Source organism: Bombus huntii, chromosome 6 (assembly GCF_024542735.1).
Source record: "Bombus huntii isolate Logan2020A chromosome 6, iyBomHunt1.1, whole genome shotgun sequence".
Lineage (NCBI taxonomy): Eukaryota > Metazoa > Arthropoda > Insecta > Hymenoptera > Apidae > Bombus > Bombus huntii.
Genome location: NC_066243.1, coordinates 14,715,664 through 14,742,512, shown reverse-complemented (window position 1 = coordinate 14,742,512; position 26,849 = coordinate 14,715,664). Strand labels below are relative to the sequence as shown.

Sequence of the window (26,849 nt, the reverse complement as noted above, 5' to 3'; positions counted from 1 at the left end):
TAGCCAGAGGTTTCCTTTGTTTGAACCACTGGAAATGTGAATACACGTAGCGACGTATGTATATTTCATATAATTACATACTCGTGAAAGTTGAAATTATCTGCAAACAATAAAATCCTATTGGAATTAGGAAGTCTTTTACATTTACTTTTTCGTTTTTTTTCATGATCGAAAAGAGGAATTTACGCGTGTAACGAAAATAATGATCGCACGAAGAACGATAAATAAATATTTCAAATATTTATAAACAAGTAGACTAGAAATAGAAGGCCGCACTATCCTTCGTTGGAAATTAGTTTACGTTTATTTCTATATTTGGTATCAAGAAATATCCACGATTATACGTGACAAAGGTACGCGTGACATTGAATGATTCGTTTCTCGTTACATAGACAACTGCATAACACGTTGGAAAAAATTTCTGCCGCGAAAGATATTCTACGACTATCGATCTTGGTTATCAATTTTATTCAAATGAATCAGAAAGAACCTCGAAACGAATTCTTCCAAAATTATGCTTTTAGATTTATTCCACTCCGACTTACACAAGTACATACGTCGACTAGCAAAAAGAAAAAAAGGAATTTCATTAGTCAGCGTGCACCGTTTGAATAAAGGCGCGTGTGCCAACTCGTTAGAACGCTTTGAATTCCATTTGCAGAGGATTCTCGTGTCCCAGATTCTATGAATCGCAAACGAATACTTTCATAGCATCTTAATCAAATCCATTGATTTTGAAATATTGTCCCAGTCAAAAAACACGGTAAACAATAGGAAATAAACGCGAGAAACATAATAAATGTGGCATAATTTCAGGATAGAAGTCGTTCAAGTTTTTATAACCTCAAACGCAAAGAGGTGACCGGACATTATTTCTCGCAGTAATAATGCTTGAACAAATTCTAATTACTTTCAACGACAAGCATGAAACGTACGAGTATTCTATTAATCTGATGTAAAAGAGAAACGCCGTAATAACACAATATCCGTATCAACATATCTAAACATCGTGAAATTACATGCAAACATACCTTTCATGTTTCCAGCCAATCTATTCGTAACAGAAATTACCTGACATCGATTTCACCAGCCAGTAAAATACTCGATAACATTACAAAACACGGGCACAAACGCACGACATTTACACGTATCTCATAAAACACTGACATAAAAAGAAACGCTTCAAAATTTTGTTACATAACGATGAATTTTAAACCATGACGAAAAAAAAGTCATTTCCACGTCGGTTTCGCGTTACCGCTCCATTCAACAGAATCCACGTTATACACTAAGGTGTAATACTAACGAACTTTCAAAAAGATTCGCGTATTCCACATAATATATTCGAAAAAAAGTTTCTGTAACTGTTCGAACAGTTTTGCGAACCACCGTGTCTAAACTTACTGCGCGTGCGTGGGCGCATGCGTGCCAAGATTTGAGCGCGCGATGCAGGGCGCATGCGCATGAACCTGCAGTGCCGAGCGAAACAAGGAAGAAGAACGGCGAGAGAAAGACGCCGTTAAAAAGAGAAACAAAGCGAAAGGGAAGAGCAATGACACACACGGTTACATGCACGCGCTCACCAACGGCACACACCGAGGTGACGTAAGCGCTGATTACGCGACGCTGCAACGAGCACACGCCGAGGCTGCAACTCGCGTTGCATGTATAACGTTCGTAGAATGCGGCAATGCATCCCCCCCTCCTCAACCCGACCGTAACCTCGCTAGAACCTCGTCTCTCCCCCGCCCAACCGAGATACCCCACCCCTCACCTCTCCCACGTCCACTGCTACCGTTCGGCGACGTGTGTTGGTGCACGTGCGAACAAATATCACGTGACTGTGTATGAAGGACGAGGCCTTCAAGTACGTACGTACCGTACGTATGAGCACGAGCAACGCGCGTTACTGGAGATCATCAGCTGACAACAGGAGCCAAGAGAAACAGGAATCGTGCTTCTTAGCTCCATGTTGAGAAAAGAGAGAGGGATGCAGGAGGGCAAATGATCATTGTAAGATATTTAAAAATTATGAATCTACGTTTCGTTGAATCACGTAATTGGCTTTTGTAAACGATGCCAAAGGTGGCTACTGGGCTCATCCATGTAAAATCCGATCGCTGATAAAAACGTAAATTAAGAAAATAAAAATAAGAGATAAGCGGAACAAGAACAGTCGGAAATTGGACGAAATAGTTCTAAGAAGATGCGAAGAAGGAAAGAGGAAGAAGAAGAGAACAATAGGGCCCAAGAAAGGAATAAAGTTTGACACACGCCTGTAATTTCGCACTTGGTCATTGATAAACGTCGAAAATGTGCGTGCGCTAAAAGAAAATTACAGGGAAGGAGGGGATCGGAGGGACTCGGCTGCTTATTATTCCGAACGGAATACAAAGAGGGGAACAAAACATACTCGCGTAAACGTACCTCACCGAGATATTAAAGATAGAACGGGAACCGAAACACTGTGATTAAGACGTCCGACAACCGCGACGTAATTTGTATTAACACCTTGCACGCTTCTTTCGGACAACCTGTGAACATTCTGTAACAGCGACGAATGTTTCTTGTTTATACATATGTTAATACGTTCCAAATCGTTTTATCGTCTCTGACACCATTTCTAGTAAAATTTTATTGCTCTATCACTTTGTATATTTTCTTAGTAAATAAGTTGAGTCTTTTTCTAAATAAATAACTCGTGTATGGTTCATCCTTTCTGTTAAAAATTCTCATACATTTTTATCGTATTGTTAATTTGCATACTTTCTACAAATAATCTGTAAATTGTACGTATCAGTGACAAACATTCATTTGTATATTCACATGTATATTTGTTTCTTTAAACTGTGTAATTCTTTTTAATAAAATATCTCGCGCATGTATATTACACTGTTGTTTGACATATTTTCACATGTTATATTTCCATTACATTTCCATGTTAGTTATCGTAAAATATTATTGGGGAACAGCGTAGCGTGACTATTGTCACTCGAACGAAATGCTTTCGTTTCTCTTCCGGATATGAATTACTCCACTTTTATCCAGGTGGTTGATCCTTTTATTCTGGCTACACCTCGCGGCATTTCCCACGATCACGGACAAGTCCGATTTAACGCCGACAGCAAACACTGGTTTCCTGCGGCTGATTCGACTTCCTGCAATGGCGTGCGCATCTTTCACGTACGAGGAACAATTTCAAACGGACGGAAAAAATGGCAGCTCGACAGCTGCCGCCTTGACCTTACTCAATGGCTATCTGGCAACATAAAGAAACCGTATTGCCACTTTCATTTCTGGACTACCTCCGTGTTTCGTAATGATATTCCGATCCCTTTTTTTCTCATGAATTTTTCGATGATCGCATCAGTGAAATTCGGTGCAACGTTTACTTTTACGACTGTGCTTTATTGGTTGTTTATGTTTGCGTGTGATGACTGAAGATTTGTAAATTATATTTACATATAACGAAATCTTGTCGTAACAAAATAATACTTGATATATATTTAACAATACTATGGCATAATATTAAAATCGAAATTTAATTAATCGTAGAATTCGTATATAAAGATTCGAGTCTTCTAGTCTCAAACTTTCATATTCTATATTTTATTTCCTACGAAATAAAATTTTTGAGATAAACTTTCGTCTCCGTTTATACAGTAATTAACCGACAATCAAGTTCCGTTTTACTGCTAAAAATAAAAAAAGTATAGAATGTATTTCCATCGCGGGTTTATTACAAAGATAAACCAAAAGCTGTCTGGCATGTGACGATTTAATAATAGAAGCTGATAAATGTTGAAACCTAAAAATGATTAATCTAAATGACCGGGAACTGTCATACGGGTGGACATTTGAAACAATACACGTGTGAACGAATGGAAATATCTCACAATTCGACAAATTGTTAACAGCGTATTATTAAGTTATCGTTAATTTGACACTGCTGGACCATCCATTTAATTGAACAACGTTTCCACGCGATATTTATTCTATTTCAAATGCGTTACACGCGCGGAATGGCAATATTTACCGCATATGCATGTGACATGTAAAAATGTTTAATTAAGTTAAAAGTTTATCGACTAATTAATTACCAGCGGGCAGATTAATTAAATTCTTTAAATATTTATATACACATTAATTAACTTTAATATTAATATTACAATTATAATTTCATTCAGAATTAATAAATCAACATTGATTTTATAAATAATTAAATATTTCTTTCTTCTCTATTTCATCGATACTATGAAACGACAAGGACAATTGCCTTAAAGCATCGCGTCGCGTCGTGAGAACAGATCTTAAAAAACCTGCACGATGACACGCGTATTATGATGCATATTAATAATACCGTTTGGTATGTGGAAATAGCATGCTAGTAATAATCATGACGATTCTTAAAGAGAAAAAGAGATTCGAAATACAAGCAGCAGCGTAAAAAAAGAGAGAAGTAATAAGCTACTATAGTATCGAGCGAACAAAATACTGTTGTACAATGATGGTCTTATGGTCAAGGTTTTAAGCCTTTAAACGTGACTTATGCAACGCATCCGGGCATAAGTCCTCCGCGCTGCAATTTATATTTCCGAAGTTACGTCGAATTATACAGTATATACACGATTGTAGCATTGAAAGATACTACAATGCGGGAGAAGAATGTACCGACTTCCGTCCCTTTCGGTTCAAGGGAAATGGGAAAAGGAAGTTGCACTGGTGTTGAATAAATTAATGAATAAAGAGGAAACAGAAAATTCATGCTGCAGAATTGCAATAGAGTTATTTTCTAGCACGTGTACTTAGAGATACGTATCTTATATCTTGCCAAACAGCAAACAAGATAGAAGAAAGCAATTCTAATACTAATGTTAGTCCGAAAACAAGAAAACTTCGTAATCTATATAATACTTCCCATCAAATCAACCAAACTTCCCTTAATCAAACCGACCCGACCAAAATTTTGTCCGCACGCAACCCAACATCCAGCAACCTGTACTTAAAAAACTGCGAAACTTCGTCACACTCGCCTCTAACCTAACCTAATTCGTTACCCCAATCAAATCATCCGCTGTAACTCGCAGCGACGAAAAACCAATTCTCTGACTTGAGAATCTCGGAACTGCCTCGATTTCTCAAAGATTCGCGAGAAAAAGACTTGGCCTGTGATGCACGGTCAATCAGGTCCGCGCGAGAAGGTCCTTAGCCTTAGGAACACGGTCGTGGCTGGCGGCTGGTAAAGGCCGTCGTACATACATATATATATATATATGTATATATATAATATATATTATATATATATATACCATAGACACGAGGTGGCAAGAGGTTAGAAAGAGAAAATGGAAATAAACGGTCCGAGGATGGAACAGAGAAAAGGGAGACAGAGCTACGCGCACGCAGGAAAGAACGATGGAAAGAAAGAAAGAAAGAAAGAAAGAAAGAAAGAAATGGAAGTCCGTGCAGCACAGAAACGGCGTGTCGGTGGCTGCGGCGGCAACCGCGGCCGCCTAAGCGAAGTTAGGTTTCAGTGCACAACACAAAGGGAAGGGACACGGGAAGAGGTACGAGGGTGGAGGAGGGGGCGGTTAGGGGCGCCATTCGAGGGAGGGCTGTTGAACTTTCAGGGTCACTCCCGCGGGCCCCCGCTAGTTGGACCGACAGAGAAAGAGAAAGGACGCGAGAGAAAGGAAGAGAGTACGGTACCTGGCAGAGAAAGCGAGAGAAACCGAGTGAGACGGATAGGACGAAAGAGAAAGATGGATGGACGGAGGTCGAGTTAGAGGTGAGGAGAGGTGTATAGCGGTAGAACGATACTACGAGGAAGGACGCGAGGGGAGGTTGAGCCGCCCCAACACGAAAACTCACTCCTAAACCGTGCCTAACGACGCGCCCTCTGGGCCGCGATTCGACGACTGATCGTCCGACCAATTCGTCTCCCTGGGCCTCTATTGCTCTCCTCTCTGGGACAGATAGAGTCCCGGGCCACAGGCGTGTATACAAGACGGAGGCCCCGATATAGTGCACGAAAGCATACGGAACCAGTTTTCGGCCGAGAAAGGACCGTTCCTCCGGGGCTCGCCAGCCCTGACGTGCAACGCACACGCGCACATGGTCACCCGGCTACGTCTCTTCGGCATGGCGAAGGAGAGGAAGAGACAGGCAACGAGGAAGAGAAAGAGAGAAGAGGCGGTTCACAACGATCCGTGGAAGCTAGTGAACTCTCAGGGACGTTCCGTGGCTTTGCCACGACGCGCGAAAGACCCATACCATTTTCGACCTCTCTTCGTGAATTTTTTTTTCTTTTTTTTTTTTATATTTCTATGTTGCAGTTCTATCGTATATAGCATCGACATCTATTATTATTTATTAGCGACAAATTTGATTCGGTATCTTTCGATTAGATTTGCTGACAAAGACGGAACTGTTTCAGATAGCTCAGGAAATATTGTTTTCTTTTCGCGTTGTGATTTTGCGGCGATGCTTCGTTGCCACCCCTGTCGCTCCCAAACGCCGGATCCCTGCGCTGCTTTGAACGAACGTTCATCCTCTCTCTGTCCCTTTCTCGGCCGTTTTGGTACGGTTATACGAAGGGGAAAGGGTGGAAGGTGGGGATCGCGACGAGCTTGCGCCGATGGCTGCTGCACGCCGCTTACTCCTCCGTTTCACCGGAACCGGAGTAAACCGAGATGTCCATCTGTGTGTCTAATTGAAATCTGAACGGTCAGCGTCGCGGGTTGACAAGCGCAGCTTGCGCCGTCGGTAAAAATAGCTCGCACGAATTGTGGATTTTAATCTCTCCAAAGACTAGGCTGATACGCGGCTGACGAGTGCTTCTGGCACGTTCCCTTTTAGTGGATGCTGTAACTAACGGTTGATAAGATAGATGCTACTTTTGGTTAATGACTCGATAGATGAGAGAATTACGAAGGAAACGGATGATATAGTAGCGCTTCGGTATCAGTGTTCTTGGATGAGTGATTTCTATGTGAAAGGTTTATCAAGTTTATACAAGTTGGAGGTTAGTAATAGGTTTTGTAACTTAAGCGATGGATACGTCTAATGTAGAATGATAACTCAACGATACTGATATTATAGACACGTGGCTCGAGTTCCAGCTTTATGCAGATATTTTTATCGACTTCCTGTTGTAACAATAGAATCTTTTATAAAGGAATCGATTCTCTATTCACGCTATACCAACATGAATTGATAAACCATTCTAAAATACCAAATAACTTTTAGTTCGTTATCTAGTCATAGGGCATATTTTATGTGTCACACAATAACAGTTGTAAGAACTCTTGTGACTCCATTTCTACATATCCGTGTGGCTAATTATGCCGTTTCTTAAATTTCATAGAAATAACCAGATTTTATACGAATTTACCTACAATGAACTACTACTATATAATTAGATAATTGTAGGGACTGAATAATCAAATTTTTTTCAGAAATTTGATCGATACAACCAGAACTAGTTTCAATATATTTATCTGCGGGAAGGAAGCAATCGACTACACGATTTTCCTTAAATTTCATAAAAATGAGTAGAAGCAATTTCAATAAATTTATCTACAGGAAGAGACCAGAGGATATAAGTTTCCTCCGATACTATCTCATCTTTTTCCCGGTTCCAGTCAGTCGCTAGGAGTATAGACCGTGGCTAGACGCTACGAAGAAGGAGGATCGGAATATAAGTAAAAAAGAAGACGCACAAACAAGAGACGCATCCGAGCCGACAAGGTGTGCACCGCCTTGATCAAGCAGGATGGCTGGCCAGGAAACTAACTGTAGTTGGTGACTAACTTCAAACAGGATTCCACGAACATGCCGGAAATCGTTAACTCCAACAACTATACGTGTACATATGGAAACATTTGATTAGGACAAAACGTTCGATGATTCGAGTTTTATGAGCGACGCTCCGAGGCTGAAATATTTTAAGATACATTTTTATGCGTGTTAAATGAAACAACGGTAAATGAATCTTTCCAAACGTAGACATATGTAACCTTGCTATCCTCGACCAACGTAATAATAAAAATCCAAACGTCAGATTTCTCGCTGATAACGCGGCATCAAGTTTAGAGGAAACGGCTGAAAAATTTATATTTTTCTAATCGCGACACAATTCTCTACAGCTTCGCGTGTCAAACGTGATGAAACACGTGATTTCAGCTGTTCGCGTCAGTAAATTACAATAATCACACAATACACGATAGAATTTACGATGTAAAATTTACAATAACGACGCCTAATAATACATCCAAGTTGTACAAACTGTTCCGTTGAGCAAAAAAGGTATGACGAGCTATCGCTAATCGCTAACGACAAGATTAAACGCTACCGCCGAATTTTTTACCATTCCGTTAAATTATTTATCGTCTAGGCAATCTATTCCCGCGTAGCATCCGCTGTTCAGCTTCTTACTCAGCAGCTCCTTGTTCGTCGCATTTAGATTCCAGCGATGCTTCCTACTATAAGAAACTGAAACGAAAACGGCCGGAAGACGGTGGTGTGGAGTGTATACAAGAGGAACCTAAGTTCAACGACCCGCTCTCTAGTACCTGTATCATCAGGCTGGCTCCTCTCCGACAGAGAGACGCACGTACATGTGCCTAACTGTGCGTACGAACACACGATACTCTCATCTCTTTCTGTACGCGCCACGGGCACGTACTCCACTATGTGCTGGAAAACTAGTTTCGCGTGCAAATTACTCCCCTGGAATTGTCGCGAGGTGTTTGCCTTGCAAAACGACCAAATCGTACTCTGTCCCTTGAACGAGCAAACTGTTTTATGTATATAAATCCTTTTTACTTTTTTATATATTATGGCTCTACGTGTCGGATGGCCATGCCATAAGGTTACTAACAGTCAAGTAACCTTATGCTACTATGTGAAATTGGTAAGCATAGTTAAATGTAATTGTCATATGTCGTTGTATTATTAACTGCTAGTTTATGACGCTAGTAATAGTAAGTTTAATTGCTAGTATAGCACGCGTTTGAGTACTGTTTACGAAAGGTAATGTAATTTTGTTTATGTAGATGCAATGATCAAATTAGCGTACGTAAGTGTTTACACTAATGTGAAGAAATTATAAGACGCGGTTGCGGGGTACGAAACGCGTCGTAATAATTAGGACATTTTTAAATCGAAGCTATAAAGCAATAGCAACAAAATATGAATGACACAAATAGAAAACATTGGCTGTTCAGATTAGTGTCCGTGTAATATACCCATTTGGTACAACTCGTAATCTCGAGATTAATACGCTAAGATTCTATCAGAACTTACTAAAAAATATACCAATATATCGTGCGTATCAATAAATCGATTAATTTTAATTACTCCTACGACAGCCAGTCGTCGTTTACCGACGTAATTGCTCGATGCAACGTAATAACGGTGTAATCAGGTTATCAACAGTCCGATTATACGCACTAGCGGTTCTACTGGGAATTAACACCGGGGTTATGGTTCGTATGTTGCAAGTATCTTATCTTAGATCCAGGTTTAATCACCTGCGTGGCAACAATTTTAACACTTCTTCTCTGGAAAATGAGCACGAGCAAAACCTTGCATTGGCGAGCATATCGCGTTCATAAACCATTTGGTCGTTGTAACGATAATTAATTCCTCATTTTTGCTTGCTTGTTGTTCCACTCACATCAATCATCGTAATAGATTATTAGCGACTCGGTTGAAATCATAAATTGAATTTTATGCAAGAATCGATATATAGATGCTAAATGATGCTATTAGTATAAATCTAGATGCGCATCTATTTAGCGTACGATGCTGAACTTCGCTTTGTACTTAATTTTAATTTCCCTTCTCTACAACGAAAAAAGTCTTAATAAAGGTGGAGCAATTTTAATTAATTTAATTAATGTGCATTTTAAAGCTACTTGTTTCCTAGATACAGTTAGTTTACATTATGCAGCGAATTATACGGGGGATTGGCAAATTATAAAATCTACGCTCTACGCTAATTCCCTACGCTAGCGTTGATTATCTCGGAACTGTAATAGCGTATATCTGCAGCATTGTAAGAAATTTACGGGTAATGCTGGGATACGATGAAATCATTAATACTCCACTAACGAATCGATATATGCCTGATTATTAAACGAGGATCGTTTCAAATATACACAATGTTCCATATAAATTTCATCGTTTAATTATTTTCTATATCATACACCGAGATATACAAAATATCGTTGACGTTTGAAAGAACGATTTCATATTTCATTCTCTGATATCATTCAAAGTATATTCGTAACACCGTATACTGTACCATATTACGTAATAAAAATGATATAACATAAAAATATAGTACAGTATCACAATATCGTAAACATAGTTTAAATAGTATTGAGGAGTGAAACGTAATATAAAGTCATCGTTATTTAAGACGTCAATAATTTCTATACGTCAACGAATTTTACCACTTTAATCCATAATATTAAAATAATTAGATGGCTAAGTTTAGATAGAAGACCTTATGTTTAAAGCAATCCCTTCAAATTGTACTTCAATTGTACAGATCCCTTTTGTAATCTACTCTATGTATTTTCTACCATCAGAAACATCGAAATCATTTCAGCCTCCTAGATTCTTGTTAGACACCCTATATAGCGAGCCACCATTTTCCTTCGAAATTATCGAAAGGTATCGTTTACTGTTTTACACACACTAATGTAATATAATAAGTCACTTTTGTAATAGCGGTTAAAGTGTTCTTCAGGAAAAAGATAAAATTTTGCTTACCAACCGATTACGGTGATGTGACGCGTCGCGTTAATTAAATTCCACAGTACCTTTTTTTTCTGGCGTGAATACATAAGTGACTCATTGATCGTCGGATCTTTCATCGAACTCGGCCCGGGAAGCAGGGGGCACTGATCTTCAACTCGTTCAACAACACTGTGGCACTGCCTGAATGCCATGGTCAGTGACCGTGAGATCAAGAATTTAAATTCTACGCTGACTCGCCTACTCTTTCTTTTGTATCTTATTGTCCAGAATTTCTTGGCCATAGCGGCGCTACAAAAAGAACAAACGCTTCAATCTCTTGCAAGCATCATTTCGACGCTGAAAATGCATTTTTTAAAGGCGTCAGTCTACTTTTTCGCAAAAAGTTGATGGTACCTGTCGCTCAAAAAAATTAAATACATTGTCATCCCTCGTTTTTGGAATTCTTTTTTATCTGGCAATACGTTAAGCTCTTAAACTCCCGGAAGGAATTTTAATAAAAAATTTTCTCTTTTCAATATCGCGTTTTAAACCTTACAAGCAGAATTCAACGACAAAATAAATTTAACATTTAGAATGATGCTACCTTCGTCCTAACCAAACTTTCAAATCTGTTAGTTTCTTTCGCATAATGTAATAATACCTTAGAAATAGTATCTCGGTTAAGAAACGTTAAATATAGCGTGTAAAAAGATCTGAATATATCTAAAGCACGTGATCTTGAAGCCAACGTTACAACATTTATCTTAAAACGATCTAGTGACTTCTAGGAACAAAACCTCTTTCATAATAAACTCAGAATTCTAAAATATTCATTATAGTAGACATTCTTTCCAAGCGTGACATTTCCGTAGACAAGTATATCTTTGAAAACCATTCACGCTTCTCATAAACCGTATCCTATAAACTTGCCTGTTCCGTGTTCCAATTAAACCGCGGTTTCTGAGTCACGTTACCATAATAATGCAACAAATCCGAGCTCACTGTCGCTAGTTCCTTTTGCATGGTGCGTTTCTATGCCTAACCGTGCCTTTGGAGACACTACTTTTAATCCTGAGAAGACACGTTCTACTTCCTCTGTTTCCTGCGTCGCGTTTACCACTTTTCAAGCATTTTTCATCCATCCGGTGTACACACGGATAGCAACACCGCCCTTCTGTTCGTTATACATTTCTCTTTCTCTCTCTCTATTTCTGTATGTAAAATAGCACGGACTTTACGCACACAATGCACGTGTATGCGCGTTTTGTTCGGTGTTAGTCGCGGTGACTTGCTCTGCTTTGAAACTCGACACCTCTTTCGCTAAACACCAGGGACGGACGTACGTGGGCAACGTAAACACAAGAGAGACGTATGCAGACAAATGAACGCGATATACATGCAGATATGCGTATCAACACTAGAGGGACAAAACGTTCGTCCGCGAACAGAACCGGTGTCGCCGCTTGGAAATATTTGACAATGCTTTCTTCATAAATTGCACTCCAAATGGACTTTTCATATTCGTTTTTAAATTTATTGTTTTCCATGATAATAATCTTTATTAGTGATGAAGTTTTACGAATTTCAAGTGGGTATTGCATAACCTCGCGTTTCGGATGTAAATTGCACTACAAATGAATATCCCTGATACTTTTTAAGTCTTCTTTAAACAAATATAGTTTCTTTTAGCGGCAGAATTTCAAGCGTTCTGAAAATTCGTTTTAGCTGGATGTTACATAACCTGGTATTTTATCGTCTATTCTTATTTTCTCAGTGAACATAATTCTTTTTTAACGATACAGTGCCACGAGTTTGGAAATTGTTTCAAGCTTTAAATGAACGTTACATAATCTCATAATTTGGACGTAATCCGCGTTTCATGTTTATTCCACTCTCTAGGTTTTTCCTATAAAGACAGATTTTTAACCGCAAAGTTTTCAGAGTGTAGTTTATTTTAAGTGGATGTTGCATAACCCAATACTTTGAAAATGACTAATCCGTTATGGATAATTTCTGCACGATAACAGTTATAGAACTTGTTTGTTGAGAAATAATAAAACGAATGTTTGTTTTAATGTTTGGTTTTACATAACCTCTCGTCTTGCAATATGACAACCAGTTGTGAACAATTCTTTTCATATAATGGATATTGCGAAATTTTTTTTATGAAAATTATTGTTTTCAGTGAACACGTGTTACACCACCATCGAGAATATTTATATTTATAATAACTAAAGACAATTTAAGAGACAATTGAAAAAATTGCAATCTTATAAAATACAACTTTGATTTTTCTTTATAGAAAATTATGACAAGAAAAGTTCAGCAAATAAGATACATACCTTTAGAAACTTCTTCTTCAAAAAGATATTAAAAATTACTATCTTTCCAGATCACTGATTTTGTAAAAGAAATTCGACCAACCGTGCAATACTTTATCTCAAAGCATAAAACATTAATCTGCAGCAAACACGAACAGATGTACGTATGTAACATCAACAAAGAGGCATAGAACAAGATTCGAGACGAGATTTAACGGACGAGAAAAATTTGCAGCGAAAAAAGAAACCAGTTCGAGATAAAATCCGATCGAGGTCAAAAAAGCGGTTGAAACGCAATCTTACGAAAATTAATCTCGGGATTTTATGTACGTTAGGCTCGGTCGTGGCCACGATCGGGAAGCACCTGGAACAATTTTAAGGGCGCGGTAATAACCGTAAATGCTCGCTGCTCCGAGTCGTAAACGCGGGTAATTCAAACGCGATGGAAAGAGTGTCATGCAATTGCGACGTAAAGTTCATCGCATTCCGCTTCCCCGCTGATATTATCAAGCGGATTGAATTGTTCCTTGCAACAGATTTATCAAGTACAGAAAAGATAACTACAAAGAGGATGGTAAATAAAATGAAGGATATGAATCGTGTGATTTATACATTTTGCAATTTAGATGCATCTGATTGGAGATAATCTGGTTTGATATTTTCATATTATTTTACCTAAATATATTTTATGTTTGTAAATATAATACTCAAGTTAGATACGCTAAATATATATATGTATAAAAAAAAAATTTTTTATAGTCATTTGTAGATTATTTAAAATGTTAATAAGATACCGACTACAAACAATCTTCGTACGTGATTCTAAAGTGCTAATTATACCTAAATATTTCGATTCCCATATTTCTCAAACAACCATTGTAATTTCCAAAATTAAATGTACGATACAATGTACCATCGTTTAATTGCGTAAAGATTGTTTTCCTTATAACGATACCGAGATAACCTCAATTTTTTGCTCTTAAGGAAATCCGAGAAAACAAACGAAAGCTCACAACAAAGGCAAAGCTAATTACATCCTATTATCGTAATCGAATAATTACTCGTAATTCGTCGAGCTAAGCCGAACTTGGTATGGTTTCCCCCATTAGCGTGCATTCATATGTACACTCGTAGATACAGCGCATGTACACGCACACAGTGACCTAATTTTTTTTTTTTTCAGTTGCTAACGATTCACATCGGATAGCAGTTACCAGCTCACCGGTATTCCTCAACCTTTCACGCATTATCATTATCGAGCTTGGCATTTACGCGACTTGTTGCATTGACCTACTCTGGCTTATGGCCGATTAATACGCGCCGTTATTGTTTCCACGTTCGCTAGCCTCCCATGACGCGAACGTACGCCATTCTACGGGTTTCATCGGGTCCTATTTTGCGAGCCATACCAAGCGAAATAGAGCTTTACTTTCAACGGGGATCAAGGCCCCATCAAGGTCGCTGGAACAATCAAGAATGCGACTGACCGCCAATATGCCTCATAAACACGTGACCCAGGTACAGGATCGTTTATTTTACCAGTTTTAGCTCGGAATTTATCGGAACTTTTGAATGCGATGTACCGATGATCGGTAAGTAACTCAACGATCGTGAGAAAGAGTTATGCGGGTCAAGGTGAGAAGGAAGAAGCCTGACCAACTCTGAATAGTATATATATATCTACTTATGCGATACAAAAAGAGAATGTAAAATGTAAAACGTTATATCGTTTTATATGAAATAAATTTAATGGTGAAATCAGAAGAATAATGAATATTCTGAAATTTTTGTAAAAATTTTACAAGTCTACAACGATGCATTTGTGGAAATTGGAATAGTTTTTTCTAAAATACTATACGTCCTTTATTTTTGTTCACTGCGTGTTCTCTCGTATACCTTTCATCCTAATTCCTGCAATGTAAACTTAGACGGTAATTCTGGTGTTGATATAAACTTTAGCAAACGGTATTACACGGTATTCGCAATTTTATGTCAATATATTATTCTACGCCTCTATAACATTTTAATTGAATTAATATCTAGCTATCGATCGTTTTAATACTAATAGAAAGTTCAATAAATATAGTTATATAATGTTTAGAATATTGTACAACGATACATTCTCCGTGTCTCTATCGCGTTCTAATTAAGTTAATCTGTAAAGGTAAATTATTAGAAGAAGAAATTTGGGGAAAGGAAAGTGTTCTATATTCGATGCATACGGCGCTTGCTCGTTTAAGGGTCAAAGGACGAGTCGAGGGCGTATACGAAACGTCCCCGAGGCATCGATCGTACACCACTCGACAAAAATTTCATGCTCGGCCTCCTAATCCGAGCATAAAATGAGGCCGATATGTCGTCCGTTGGTGGAAAACGAGTCAGAGAGCCTTTCGATGCACCGTTAAACAACACACGCACACATGCACGCACATACGACGATCAATCTTGGACCAAACGCCGTGTCGGTATCATCGAGGAAAACACGCTTCCTATTTCCGTACATATACGTACAGTAACTCACGGAAATATTCGAATATTCTTAGGAACTTTTTATGTACATATCATATAGAACAATTTTGAAATCTCATTGACACACACAACACATTGGCAAGATCAGATCTAAAAATATATATAGACGTTACAAGATATTCGTTGGAAGCATACATTTCGCAAACATCACCAAAGTATTTGCGCTGTCGATTATTCACTATACCATAAAGCCACAATATGCAGCGAGACCATTTTGTTTAAAACTATTATCCATGCTGTGTATCATGAAGTGTTCGACTATTTTCGTGAGCCACTGTATCTATATATACTACGGCCGATTAAGTACTAGGACAGTATTTAACACAAATTTCCTGTCATTGGTTTTATTTTGTGCTTGTTGTATTATAAATCTCTTACGTTGTTTGCATCACATGTGCTAGAGTGTCGTACAATGTAAAATACTAGACAATAAAATTTGATAGTTTTTCGACGAATGTAACGAGTGGCTGTCCTAATACTTGATCCTAATACTTATGGCCGGTAGTGTACCTACGTGCAAGCGTGCCAACCACGACACACAGTGATGCACGCAGCGAGTCAGCGAGCGGTTCACTCACCATTTAAATCGCCCAAGGTCCGTGGAATTTAAATCTCAATCAGCGCCAGGAAGACGCCGTATGTACGCTCTTGGAAGGTCGTGCACGCGTCACAGGAGAATCCTCTTCGACAGAATGGGAAACGAGATCGAGGCGAGAAATATCACACTGGACACCAGATGTACAAGTTCACCGACTTCCGCGTTTGAGTCGTGCATAGGATCCAAGACGTCGCTTTCAGTCACGACGTCACACAGATAGCGACATATTACGCTATCCTCCTTAACGTACACCGAGGCGAACAGAGGCGAAAAGAACACAGAGGAGAACAAGGCCGTCGGATGCGCGTCAGCCAGTAAACGTGTCGATGCACAAAACGAACATGACGAAAGGCAGAGAAGGAGAAAAGTGGGAGAGGAAGAAAGATACGATGAATACACTATGCGTGTTCGAAGCGAAGAAACGCGACCGTGTGCTTCGCCACGCGAAGCGCAGCACTAGTAACAACGGACACAACGATAGGTCCGATGCTCTCTTCTTCCGTGAAACAAGAACACTTACGGTTTTCCCTTTCCGTGGCACATTTTATTCCTGTCGATCTGTCGTGTAACACGTACCGTTGATCTTCGCGAACTGCACGCTGTTTTCGTGTCACAGTTCACGCATCATCACATTTCCTTCCTTGTTGCCACGGATATATTCTACTTTGTCCTTCGATTATACATATATGTATATATTTATATATATATGTGTGTGTGTATGTGTATGTGTATATATACATATATATATATATATACTATTAATGGCAGTGATTAGAAGAGGAGAGGGTGCCACGCACGGTAAGTGCTAAGTAGCACCTCCCCCGTTAAAGGCTCTCACGCAACTGACGCGACTGGCGCGAAGGGCACACGGGGATTAGGAGAGCATGAAAGAGGGGATGCTCGAAGATGGATGGAGGGGGAAACGACAGTAATACTACGGCAGAGGGACGCAGAGAGACAACGCGAGCCGATAGGGGAATTGCGCATGCGTAGTGGCCCTGTTTTAGAACAGTACCGTGACACTCGTTGACAAGCCACCGCCCGATGCATCCACCCCGTCTGTGTCACGAGTCACGATACGTACTACAGCTGTCTACGCTCTGAAAGAGAGCAACCTTATCTCCTACATTTCTTTGACCACACTAAAGCAGTCGCCTTATCACTCTGTTAGTAAATCTAGGTCGTTAAGTTACGATTATAATTTAACGTACATAACATGAATTTACAGTGACTACAAAACGTATTTGTACATTATACTCTTATTTCCCATTGAAGCGTTTCTCTGCCTGATTTCACATTTCATTTTCACAGTATTTCTACTAAATGATACGAAACTGAATATACTTCGACTTAATTGCTGTAATAAATACAAATACTTTTTGTAGCCGCTGTATATCAAGAATAGATTGTAACTTAGGAAGTACATATATACAATAAACTTGTACTGTATCTCGTTTCTTTCGAGCATTTATACAAGGTTTACTGTACATAGTTTTCAAAAGCTACTTAATGTAAATCGGTTTGACCGAATGAACTCGTGAAAGAAGAAGAAACAGACGCATGCGTAAAATGGAAATTCCATTCCCAGAGAGGTTAACAAATTATACCGAATTACCGCGATGCAGAGGCTTGCGTTTGCTAATCTGTTTCTCGCATGTTCTTTACTGCTTCGCTACTCCGCGCGAAAGAGAACGTCACACAAAAGACCAAGACCTACATAAGCGAAGCACAGAGCTTGCCAGAGTAATCACGTCGCGCACCATATACTCATATAACAAGCAAAATCAGTTTCATGTGCGACACGCGTCCACAGTTGTAATTAAAAGCGTCGACTTACAACTATTTTAGTTGTATCGTAAAACATTCTAATTTTCTGTAATAATAATACACTCTATTGACGCAACCCCCTACAATATTCTATTTTCTTAAAATCCACTTGGGAATAATAACGTTCAGGTGGATTCAGCAGATATGGATAGAGAAGTCCGGTGTTAAAAAACGATGGTTAGCGATCGCTTTCCGTGAAACGTTCGTCGCCTCTAGCAGTATACTTATTTTTTTATATACTATTTTGATTTGTTAACCTCGAGTGAAGGGCAGTTTTGTCGATGGTTTCGATGTGATTTACTACACGAATTGGTATCGCTAGACTTGGCTATATTGTAAGTTAAACCTAACCTACATAGTTATTTGTTACGAAGCTTTATATTATCAAATTTGCACATTATTTTATTGATATAAATATTTTTTCATATTGTATTATATTTTTATAATACGTATGCTTTCTATTAAGGTAAATTTTGTGAATATGTAATTTATTATATTATTGTCTTTACATTTATTTATTATACACTGTCATTGAATATTTAGGTACATTTCGTGAATATTTAAAGAAAAATTCTGCATCCAATTTTTTAAGTTATATTAATACGTGCATTATTAAGTATTCTTCTATCTCTAACAGTCGAGTATAGAACAGTACAGTTTCGATTACATTTTTACAATTATTTTGTTCGTGGACTAAAGCAGAATTATCAAAGGATACTTTTTTTTGTAGACATTCAAGCGTTTTTGATTAAATATTAGAAGATGTAAGAAGAAAATGGGACGCTGTGTGTTAATTGCAAAAGTGTAAACGTGACCATTGTAAACGTAAAGTAAAACGTGACCATTGTAAAAAGTTTATTTGCGTATACCGTGCGGCTGAGCAAAATATGATAATAATAAGATAATATAGAAAATATAAGAAATGTAACGAAAAAAGGTATTACTTCTTTTTACTGCGGTAAATTTCATTTTTGTAGTTGATATATGTACATATATTCATAGATTCATAATCATGAAAGAACTAAAGCAACGTTGCGTATCACACAATTCTTTTCCTTCTTTTCCTGTTTTTATTAAATTATTCGTACAGCACATAGATGAATTCCAATAATTTGAATAACACAGAGGTTATGGCCCATTTTCGTTAATTTTTAATCCACACGACCTCCTCTCATAAATGGAGCGAAATTTCGCGGGAACATTTACAAGCTAACCTCTAATATACCTTTCGCGGTATGCGGATAGAAAGGGACCACGAGGCAGAACATTTTTATAGAAAACTCATCATTTTCTTTTCCCTTCTCTTTTTGAAAGAAACGAACGATTCAAGAGATTGAAGTAAATTCATGCCAACTCTCTATACGTGTCTAAATTGCGCTTGTTTTTACACCGGAACAGTTTGCATTTACTTATATCGCTTATCGACCGCACAAAACGACCATCATCGTTTTAATGCAAGCTTGTAAACATCCGACTATCGATCGCGCGCGTTCGATACATTTGCAACCTTGTTTGGTACGCTCGCGGTGTATTTAAACGTGGAATCAGAGATAATAACTCCGTTTAACAAATTGGGGGATGGATGCAATTTAGAAACGGCATTTTCAAGATCGGATTTCTCGATCAAATTTACATGCATTGTTAAAACTGCATACCTTTTGTATTTTTTGGTTACGACTGGGATTCTTTCACCTCAACGGTGAATTTTAACATTTAATGTCAATATTTGAAATCATATAGATATTGTTGCAACGAAAATATTACACACACCGTATTTGTATTTTGCAATGTACATATACACAATCGAACAAATATTATCAATGAATTTTAAAGGCGATGAGCAACCAGTATTAATAATTGCATAATAATCTCATGCATAATATTATACAAATAACAAGTTTGGTATATATAAAACAGGTAAAACTCTACAAGTCAGCTGATTACTCCATAATCATGATCATAATGGCTGAGACCGATATAATGAATAAATATTAACTAATTACTAGTCAATAACCTTAACTTGCGAAAGAAGTCATTAATTTTCCAAGAGTCGGAATAATTTCATAAGCAAATTTACAAAATTTATGAAAGAGTTTCAAATGTCACGTTGTCTGCATTTAAAAAAACATAATAGGCAATAATCATAAGCAATTCTAGCCGCAGGAAATTTAAAATCTCTATTCTATGCAAAGTTATACTTTACGTATGCATTAACTTCACTAACCTAAACCTAGAACGAATATTATTTATTTAATATTTGAAATTTCTTTGTCCTATGTATCATAAAATAAATTAACAATAATTTAAGATCAAATCAGGAAACATAATGACAGGATTCTGTAATAGGTTGGAAACGACTCTACTTCCGCAATCCCGTTCTACGAGGGTTAAAGCCCGATGTGTACAAGCGTCACGCGTCACGTTCACGTCCTAGCAGTACCAGCGATCATTTTTTCTGATGCGAACAAGACGACAAGTTGCCGTCAGGAATTGCGTCACACGTGAACTTGCTCATAGTAACCAACGCTGATCAGCGTACCTCACGCGCCTGCGTCACTTCCAAGTCGTTCTTCTCGCTCGGCGTGTCTGCGTTTCCATGGAAACCAGGCGACGCTAGAGAGGTGGCCATAACGAGCTAACCTCTCCGTTGCAAAGAACGCTCTGACGTTACGTATGAATTAATGACACGTGCTCAGCGCAAACTGTCGCTATAATGTGTCACAGAATATCATTGGATATTACAACGTACACGCAGTGTGTATATCGAGCTTTATGAACCTGATCACGCCCTTTTTCACCGGTTTGGTGATTCTGATATTAGGTTCTGCGAGACAAAGTCGATACGTAAGTCAATTGATATTTATTCACAGAAACACGAAAATAAATGTCAACCGCTACTAGCCTCTTAATAACGTCTGTAACTACCGAATGTAATAGCTAAAATAAACTCCTGGGATAAACAAGCTCCTTACCACTGTGCACAATGATTAAAGAGATTCAACGTTATCAAGTTACACGTGATTATTTATTTTGGACAGGATGCTGGCTGGGTAGTCGAGCATATTCGAGGGAACCGGTTGAAGTTATTCTCACGTGTGCATTTACGCGAACGAGAGGAGCCCACGGGTCACAATAACCAAAGGACGTTTCGACGTCGCGAAATTGCACGCTGGTTTTTGCGGCCAGGCGACCGTAAACTTTCCCATAAGGCTCCTAGGTAAATAGTCCCTCGGCCGGCATCTCTACGTATCTCTACATGGCTCGGTTACGAAGAATTCCGGCCTATTATTATGAGCATAATTGTCTGATTATACGTCTGTGATCTGGCACGGCTCTATAACGTTAAGGTCACACTGTGCCACAAGGGCACATGTGCTCGTCGAATTCTCGCTACCATTCCAAATATAGTTCTAAGCGGAATTCTTTTCATCGTTCGAGTGAATTTTAGAAAATATATTGCTACGAACATCGAGACGCGAACAGGGTATTATTACCCGTAGAGGAGGTAATAGCGAAAAGAAAGAGTAAAAGAATTATTTTCGTGCCTCTTTTCTCTTCTTCCCTCTTTTTCTTCCCTTCCAATTAATGTCTAGAGGTTATCACAGTGGAATTGGAACGAAACGCTCATCGTAGATAATGTTTCGTTTTTTGTACCTTTATTCAACGTATTGAACGATACAATGTTGAAATCTGTTGCATTCAACGTGTGAATTGTTTTTCTAGAATTATACTAAAACCTCGGGTCATTATGTCAGTAGGTAAAAATGGAACGTAACGCGCGTATGATTTATTTAAAACTTGTAACTGTCATATCTGCATATCTACACTTGCATCTTGCTACTTTGGATAAATAATTTATCGCATTTTTTGTCCATTGGAAGGCACATTTAACGTTATGCATGAGTTTTTCACTTGCAAGTAAAGTTATATCACTGGAACTAAGTTGTTCTGCATTAGCTAGCCGATGACACGTGTTAGTTTTTACGTAAAACAGCCAGTCAGCAACGTGTCAACACACGATATGTATACACATTGTTCACGTGTTCGCGACGATGTTATTCGCTGCACTCGAAAAACCTCGTGTAAAAGATCCATTAGCATTTCAAATGAGGGAACTCGGAAACGGATATAATTCGTTATATATAGGGAAAAACGTGGAAGGAAGCTCGGTCACGACGCGTTTAATGCGTAAATATAAATGCGGGTTGCAACGTTTTCGGAGTGGCTGGAGTTTCGTTGAGACAGCCAGTGATATAGGATGCCTACATTTAAATTTACAGTTTGCTACTAAATTTCCTATTCCAATTTTATTAAGCCATCGGATAGTAACAACTACCGTCGTTTTAAATTTAACTCTCAGAAAAAGAAAAAAAGGAAACAGTATTATTTTTAGGATGACCCAATGCAGAGGGTGTTCGAAGGCGAAGCTCCGTAGGCCGCCAAAAATCGTGTGTCGTCTTTGTTCGGACGTACAACGCGAGGTTTTTCGCTTAGAATGTTCGTTACTAAAATACACAGACCACACCACTTTCCGGTTTCCTTTTTCTCGTATCACCACGTTCACTTCTCGTCGTTGGGCAAAGAAACCTCTTCGTCAGTGATCCTCATCCACGTTTTTTCCTCCCCTTCTACTGTCCACCTTGGACACCTGGAACCACGTGATCAAGAGAAGGAAAGTAACGCGTTAACGTTAACACGGCCACGAACAAATACGATCGAGTCTTTTACCGGTAAATAGCCTTTTACGACGAGATTCTGTGCATTTTCAAGCCCGCTGTAGACTTCTCCTTTTTATACGTTTAAGATTTTCCAAACACACGAATGCGATCGAAATTAATAGCTACTTTTTCTAGCAACAATTGAGAATATCAGTATTTCCTTGTACCTTTGTTTAGATGGCCGAGAATTTTTTGAAAAATATTAAGAAAACCGATCTTTTCTTCGCTATTGGATAGTCGTCATTTTTAAATCGCAGCGAAAATCTTGTCGACATAATTCCAGTAGAAATTGTATATTTACCGCCTCGATCTTACCACGAACTTCTTCTTTCTTTTGTCCAATATTTGCTGGATGAAATTATCCAATATTTAAGTTTCGCCTCTTTAGCAATGTTCATAGGAACTTTGAGTTTACATAAAACACCTACAGACTAGTTATTATTAATTCGTTACTGATTCCTGCGCTTTAGTAACATTTATATACTGTACACATCGTACATTGTATATTGTTTATACGCTCCAAGTTGACACAAGTGCTGGCATATTTATGAACGAGAGATGGTCCGAGAAAGTTGTACGAGAGGAATCAGTTTCTACCTGTTACGTACAGTGAATGGGAATAGATGACAGGAGGCGAAGGTTAGTTACATAAAAACAAGCGCAGCGAGTGCGATTACTTCACTCTTTGAAGTTACGCTCTGGCCATGACGTGATTCCATAAATATCGGCATTAGATATATGAAGGGATAATTAATGGGGAACGGACGCGATATTACACGGGATATGTCGTCTTTGGATAATCACATGGAATTATTGGCGTAATTTTATCAAGGTGTATACAATGAAGAATGAGTTAAGAATTCGATGGAATTGGATGGAGATTAAATTAACATATCCATTCACTGATATTGACGTTAGACTACCGTTATTTAGTGGACCAACGAATTGGTCGTTTTTTAATAATACGAGGTTTTTAACTGCATTAAATTATACATTTTCGCTCGTTATGTACTATATATTTCCCAGCAGAATTTTAGCGAAAGCACATGCCGGAGGAAATAAATTTTAATACCGCGGTAGAAATCTGAATATTCGCACGGCGATGTGAATGTATCAGCAGCCCTTTTAGTATGCTGTTGAACGTCCTTTATTTTTGTTAGAAAAAAAATCTGCATAAAAAATGATACAAAGTATAAAAATGCTTCTCATTGAAAGAACCCATCAATGTAGAATTTTGATTATCGCGTTACACATAATAGATAAAATAATACAAACGAGTATTATATATTACTATGCTATTTTGTTATTTTAAATGGAACTAAACGATCTTTTGAAATATAAATATAGACGACGATCTACGCGTTCGATTCGAATATTCTCGCCTTTTCGAGCGAAAACGTTTAGAAGATATTTTAAAGAAAATATTTTTGTCGAAAGAAATACCGAGGTGTCGTTAAAAATTTCGATCGATTCTATTTAAAGTTTGAAAAACCAGAAGTATCGTATCCTGCGTCTCATCTTGAAACGGGAAAGCTGAACAAAAAACCCGGACAAAGTTCCACCAAAAAGGAGAAAAGCTGAGCAATGTTTGGAGAAAAAAGAAAAACGGCCGACCACATGACAGTTAATATTGTCTACGATTCTGCCTGAAAGGCGAAAAAAATAATTTTCCAACTTATTTCACGCAGTCAGTGGAATGAATTCGAGCGAGATGAGTGCCGTTCGTCGGAATGGAATGGAAAGGGCGAAAATTCCAGCGGAGAGGTTCGTTACCAAAATACACACGCGCAGTGCAATCTCGTTTTCTCGGTTCTTTCTTTCGAAACGGCGGAGGGTGCGCGACTTTCAGCTCGGATTTAATTATTTTTAACGAACACGCCAGCCCACCGGGAACAGGAAATCGTTCCCCGTTCCTAATCCGAATGGCTGAACGAAAGTTTATTTTACGACAGGATAATACTTGATACGTGAAACACATACGATCGGACGAAGCAATAAGTTCGAACAAGATATTTAATATTAACCTCTGACCGTCAAATGAATTTTATACGTCCTTTATGCATGTAACATCCATACGATTATAATTCTGTCGTTTAGTATTAATCGTATATCGATTCGTCGTTGATATCTTTTGATTATAGGTGACCCATAGTCATTTGAATTAACATTTCACATTACTATAACGATCAAAGTGTCACGTGTATTTAGATATATCGTATTAAGTAGCAATAATTATAGAAAAGATTGTTACGTTCAATTTACGTAGAAGATATATTTAATTGTACTGGCTGTATCGGTTTTAAACGAGTTTGTAAGTTGGAGATAAGTTTCGTGTATATCCACGAACACACGTAGTGTATGGATGATGAAATAAAATAGTTGTATAAAATATATACAGATTGCCAGATATAAATTAGTTATATACACGAAAAGGAAACTGAAAGCGACGATTTTCATTGTAAGAGAAGAATCTAAACGTTTATAAATAATTAATAATTAAGAATCAAGAGCGAGTAGCTCAAGCCTGATTTGGAACTCGTATCGTCCATTTATGTCGTCTAACACGAAATGACTCGAAGCCGTAATTTATACAAATCTAGTCTCACCTGCGATTAGAAGAAAAGTTGTTTCACGCGCTTACGAAAAAACTCGCGCCTTAGAACGACAGAGCTGGTTAAATACCGTATAATCTGCGATCTTTTCGTTCGCTTGGAACAAAAATACAGCGACAGTGTAGAAAAATGAGCGTGTTCGATGCACCGAGGGTACGAAATATATTTCAAAACTTGCGCACGTACGTTGCATAAATTGGGAATTCATGGAAAAGATAGAAAGCGTGTAGAAATACGAATGAATAGTAAAAATCATAGGTAAGTAGATAGGTAGATAGATAAGTCAATATTATACGAGCGATATTTTTATAAGGTGCTAACATTCGCTTTCGATTCTCACCGTGCAACCTAACTCAGACTCCCATAGCGTGCGCGATTTTATTTTCCATCGAACGAGCAATACAAATAGGAGGGAGGGCCGATATCAGGAAACGCGAGATATCTGGTGGAAAACGTCAAACAACTTCGGGCCGCGAGATATCTCGTCAATGTGGCCCGATTAAGTAATCGGAATTCTACACAATGCAAGAGTTGCGTACTGTTGCCTACGGTAAACTGGTTCTGCGAGTAATATTTCACACGATTTGCATTCATGCGAGCCTGTATCAAGTTCAATTTGTCCGATATGCTTAACGTATGCACAAGGCGAGACGCGCCAAGTGTAACGAGTAAATATTTTGTAAATGCAGATAAATATAAAAAAAAAAAAACAGGTTATTTATAGGCGATGGTCCAATATGTTACATTAATAGGCAATATACAGCGTTGCTCGTTTCACCTGGAAACATCTCGAGCAAAACCGTGCACGATACGAGAAGATGTTTGAGACAAATGTCGTAGGACTTCGAGGTGGGCATCGTATGGTGCTGATATTTATTTTGCCTTGCGAAGACTTTGGAGAGCACCGACTATGAAGGTAACTTTTGTTTGTATCTTTACAATACATGGGAAGTATACACCTCTTTATTCCATGCTTTTCTAGCCGACATCAAATCGCTATTTGCTCGTACTATTTCCGTCGACTATCAGCAATGGACACGCTATATATAATACCTTAGGAAGAAAATGTATTTTGCATACGAAAATGAGACCTTTTTTGCTCATAACGTTGCTCGCTTACTCGATGCTTGGTTCGAATATGAGTAAATGGAATTTACATTCCAACGACTATAGGTCACTTAGTATCGACCGAGGTTGTAGATAAACAAACGGCAGTAAAGGCAGAACAAAAGAAAACAAGTACTTTTTACTTATTTTCTTCAATCCCCGGAATGTTTTGACGATTCCAATCTTAAGATATTCGAGCTTCCTTCTAAAAGATAGCACAACGAAAGAAAGAGAAGAGCGAAGGACGTTTAATTAATACGAAAAAAAATGTCAAATATCGCAACAACTTTGATACTATGTCAGGATTACATTAACAGGGTTGCGTGTAACGTTTAAATTGAAAATAAGGGAGAATATTAATATTTCAATTCATTTGCGTATACAAATT

The 26,849-nt window shown here is 38.2% G+C and overlaps 1 protein-coding gene across 6 annotated transcripts in view; it reads right to left on the bottom strand.

Annotated features, from left to right (window-relative positions):
- Window positions 1-26,849, bottom strand: part of LOC126867126 (histone demethylase UTY) — a 148,970-nt gene that overhangs the window by 103,768 nt on the left and 18,353 nt on the right. Inside the window, exons 1-2 of one of the 6 annotated variants that reach the window (XM_050621321.1) lie at window positions 16,954-17,062; window positions 16,718-16,867 (exon numbers count right to left, since the gene is read on the bottom strand). The exons of 2 other annotated variants lie outside the window; for them this stretch is intronic. In XM_050621321.1, the coding sequence (XP_050477278.1) occupies window positions 16,718-16,740 (23 nt within the window). In that variant the 5' untranslated portion in view covers window positions 16,741-16,867; window positions 16,954-17,062. Of the gene's footprint in view, window positions 1-1,031; window positions 1,180-16,177; window positions 17,064-26,849 lie in introns of those variants that run through there. 3 more of the 6 variants (XM_050621322.1, XM_050621320.1, XM_050621323.1) reach the window with 3 other exon arrangements.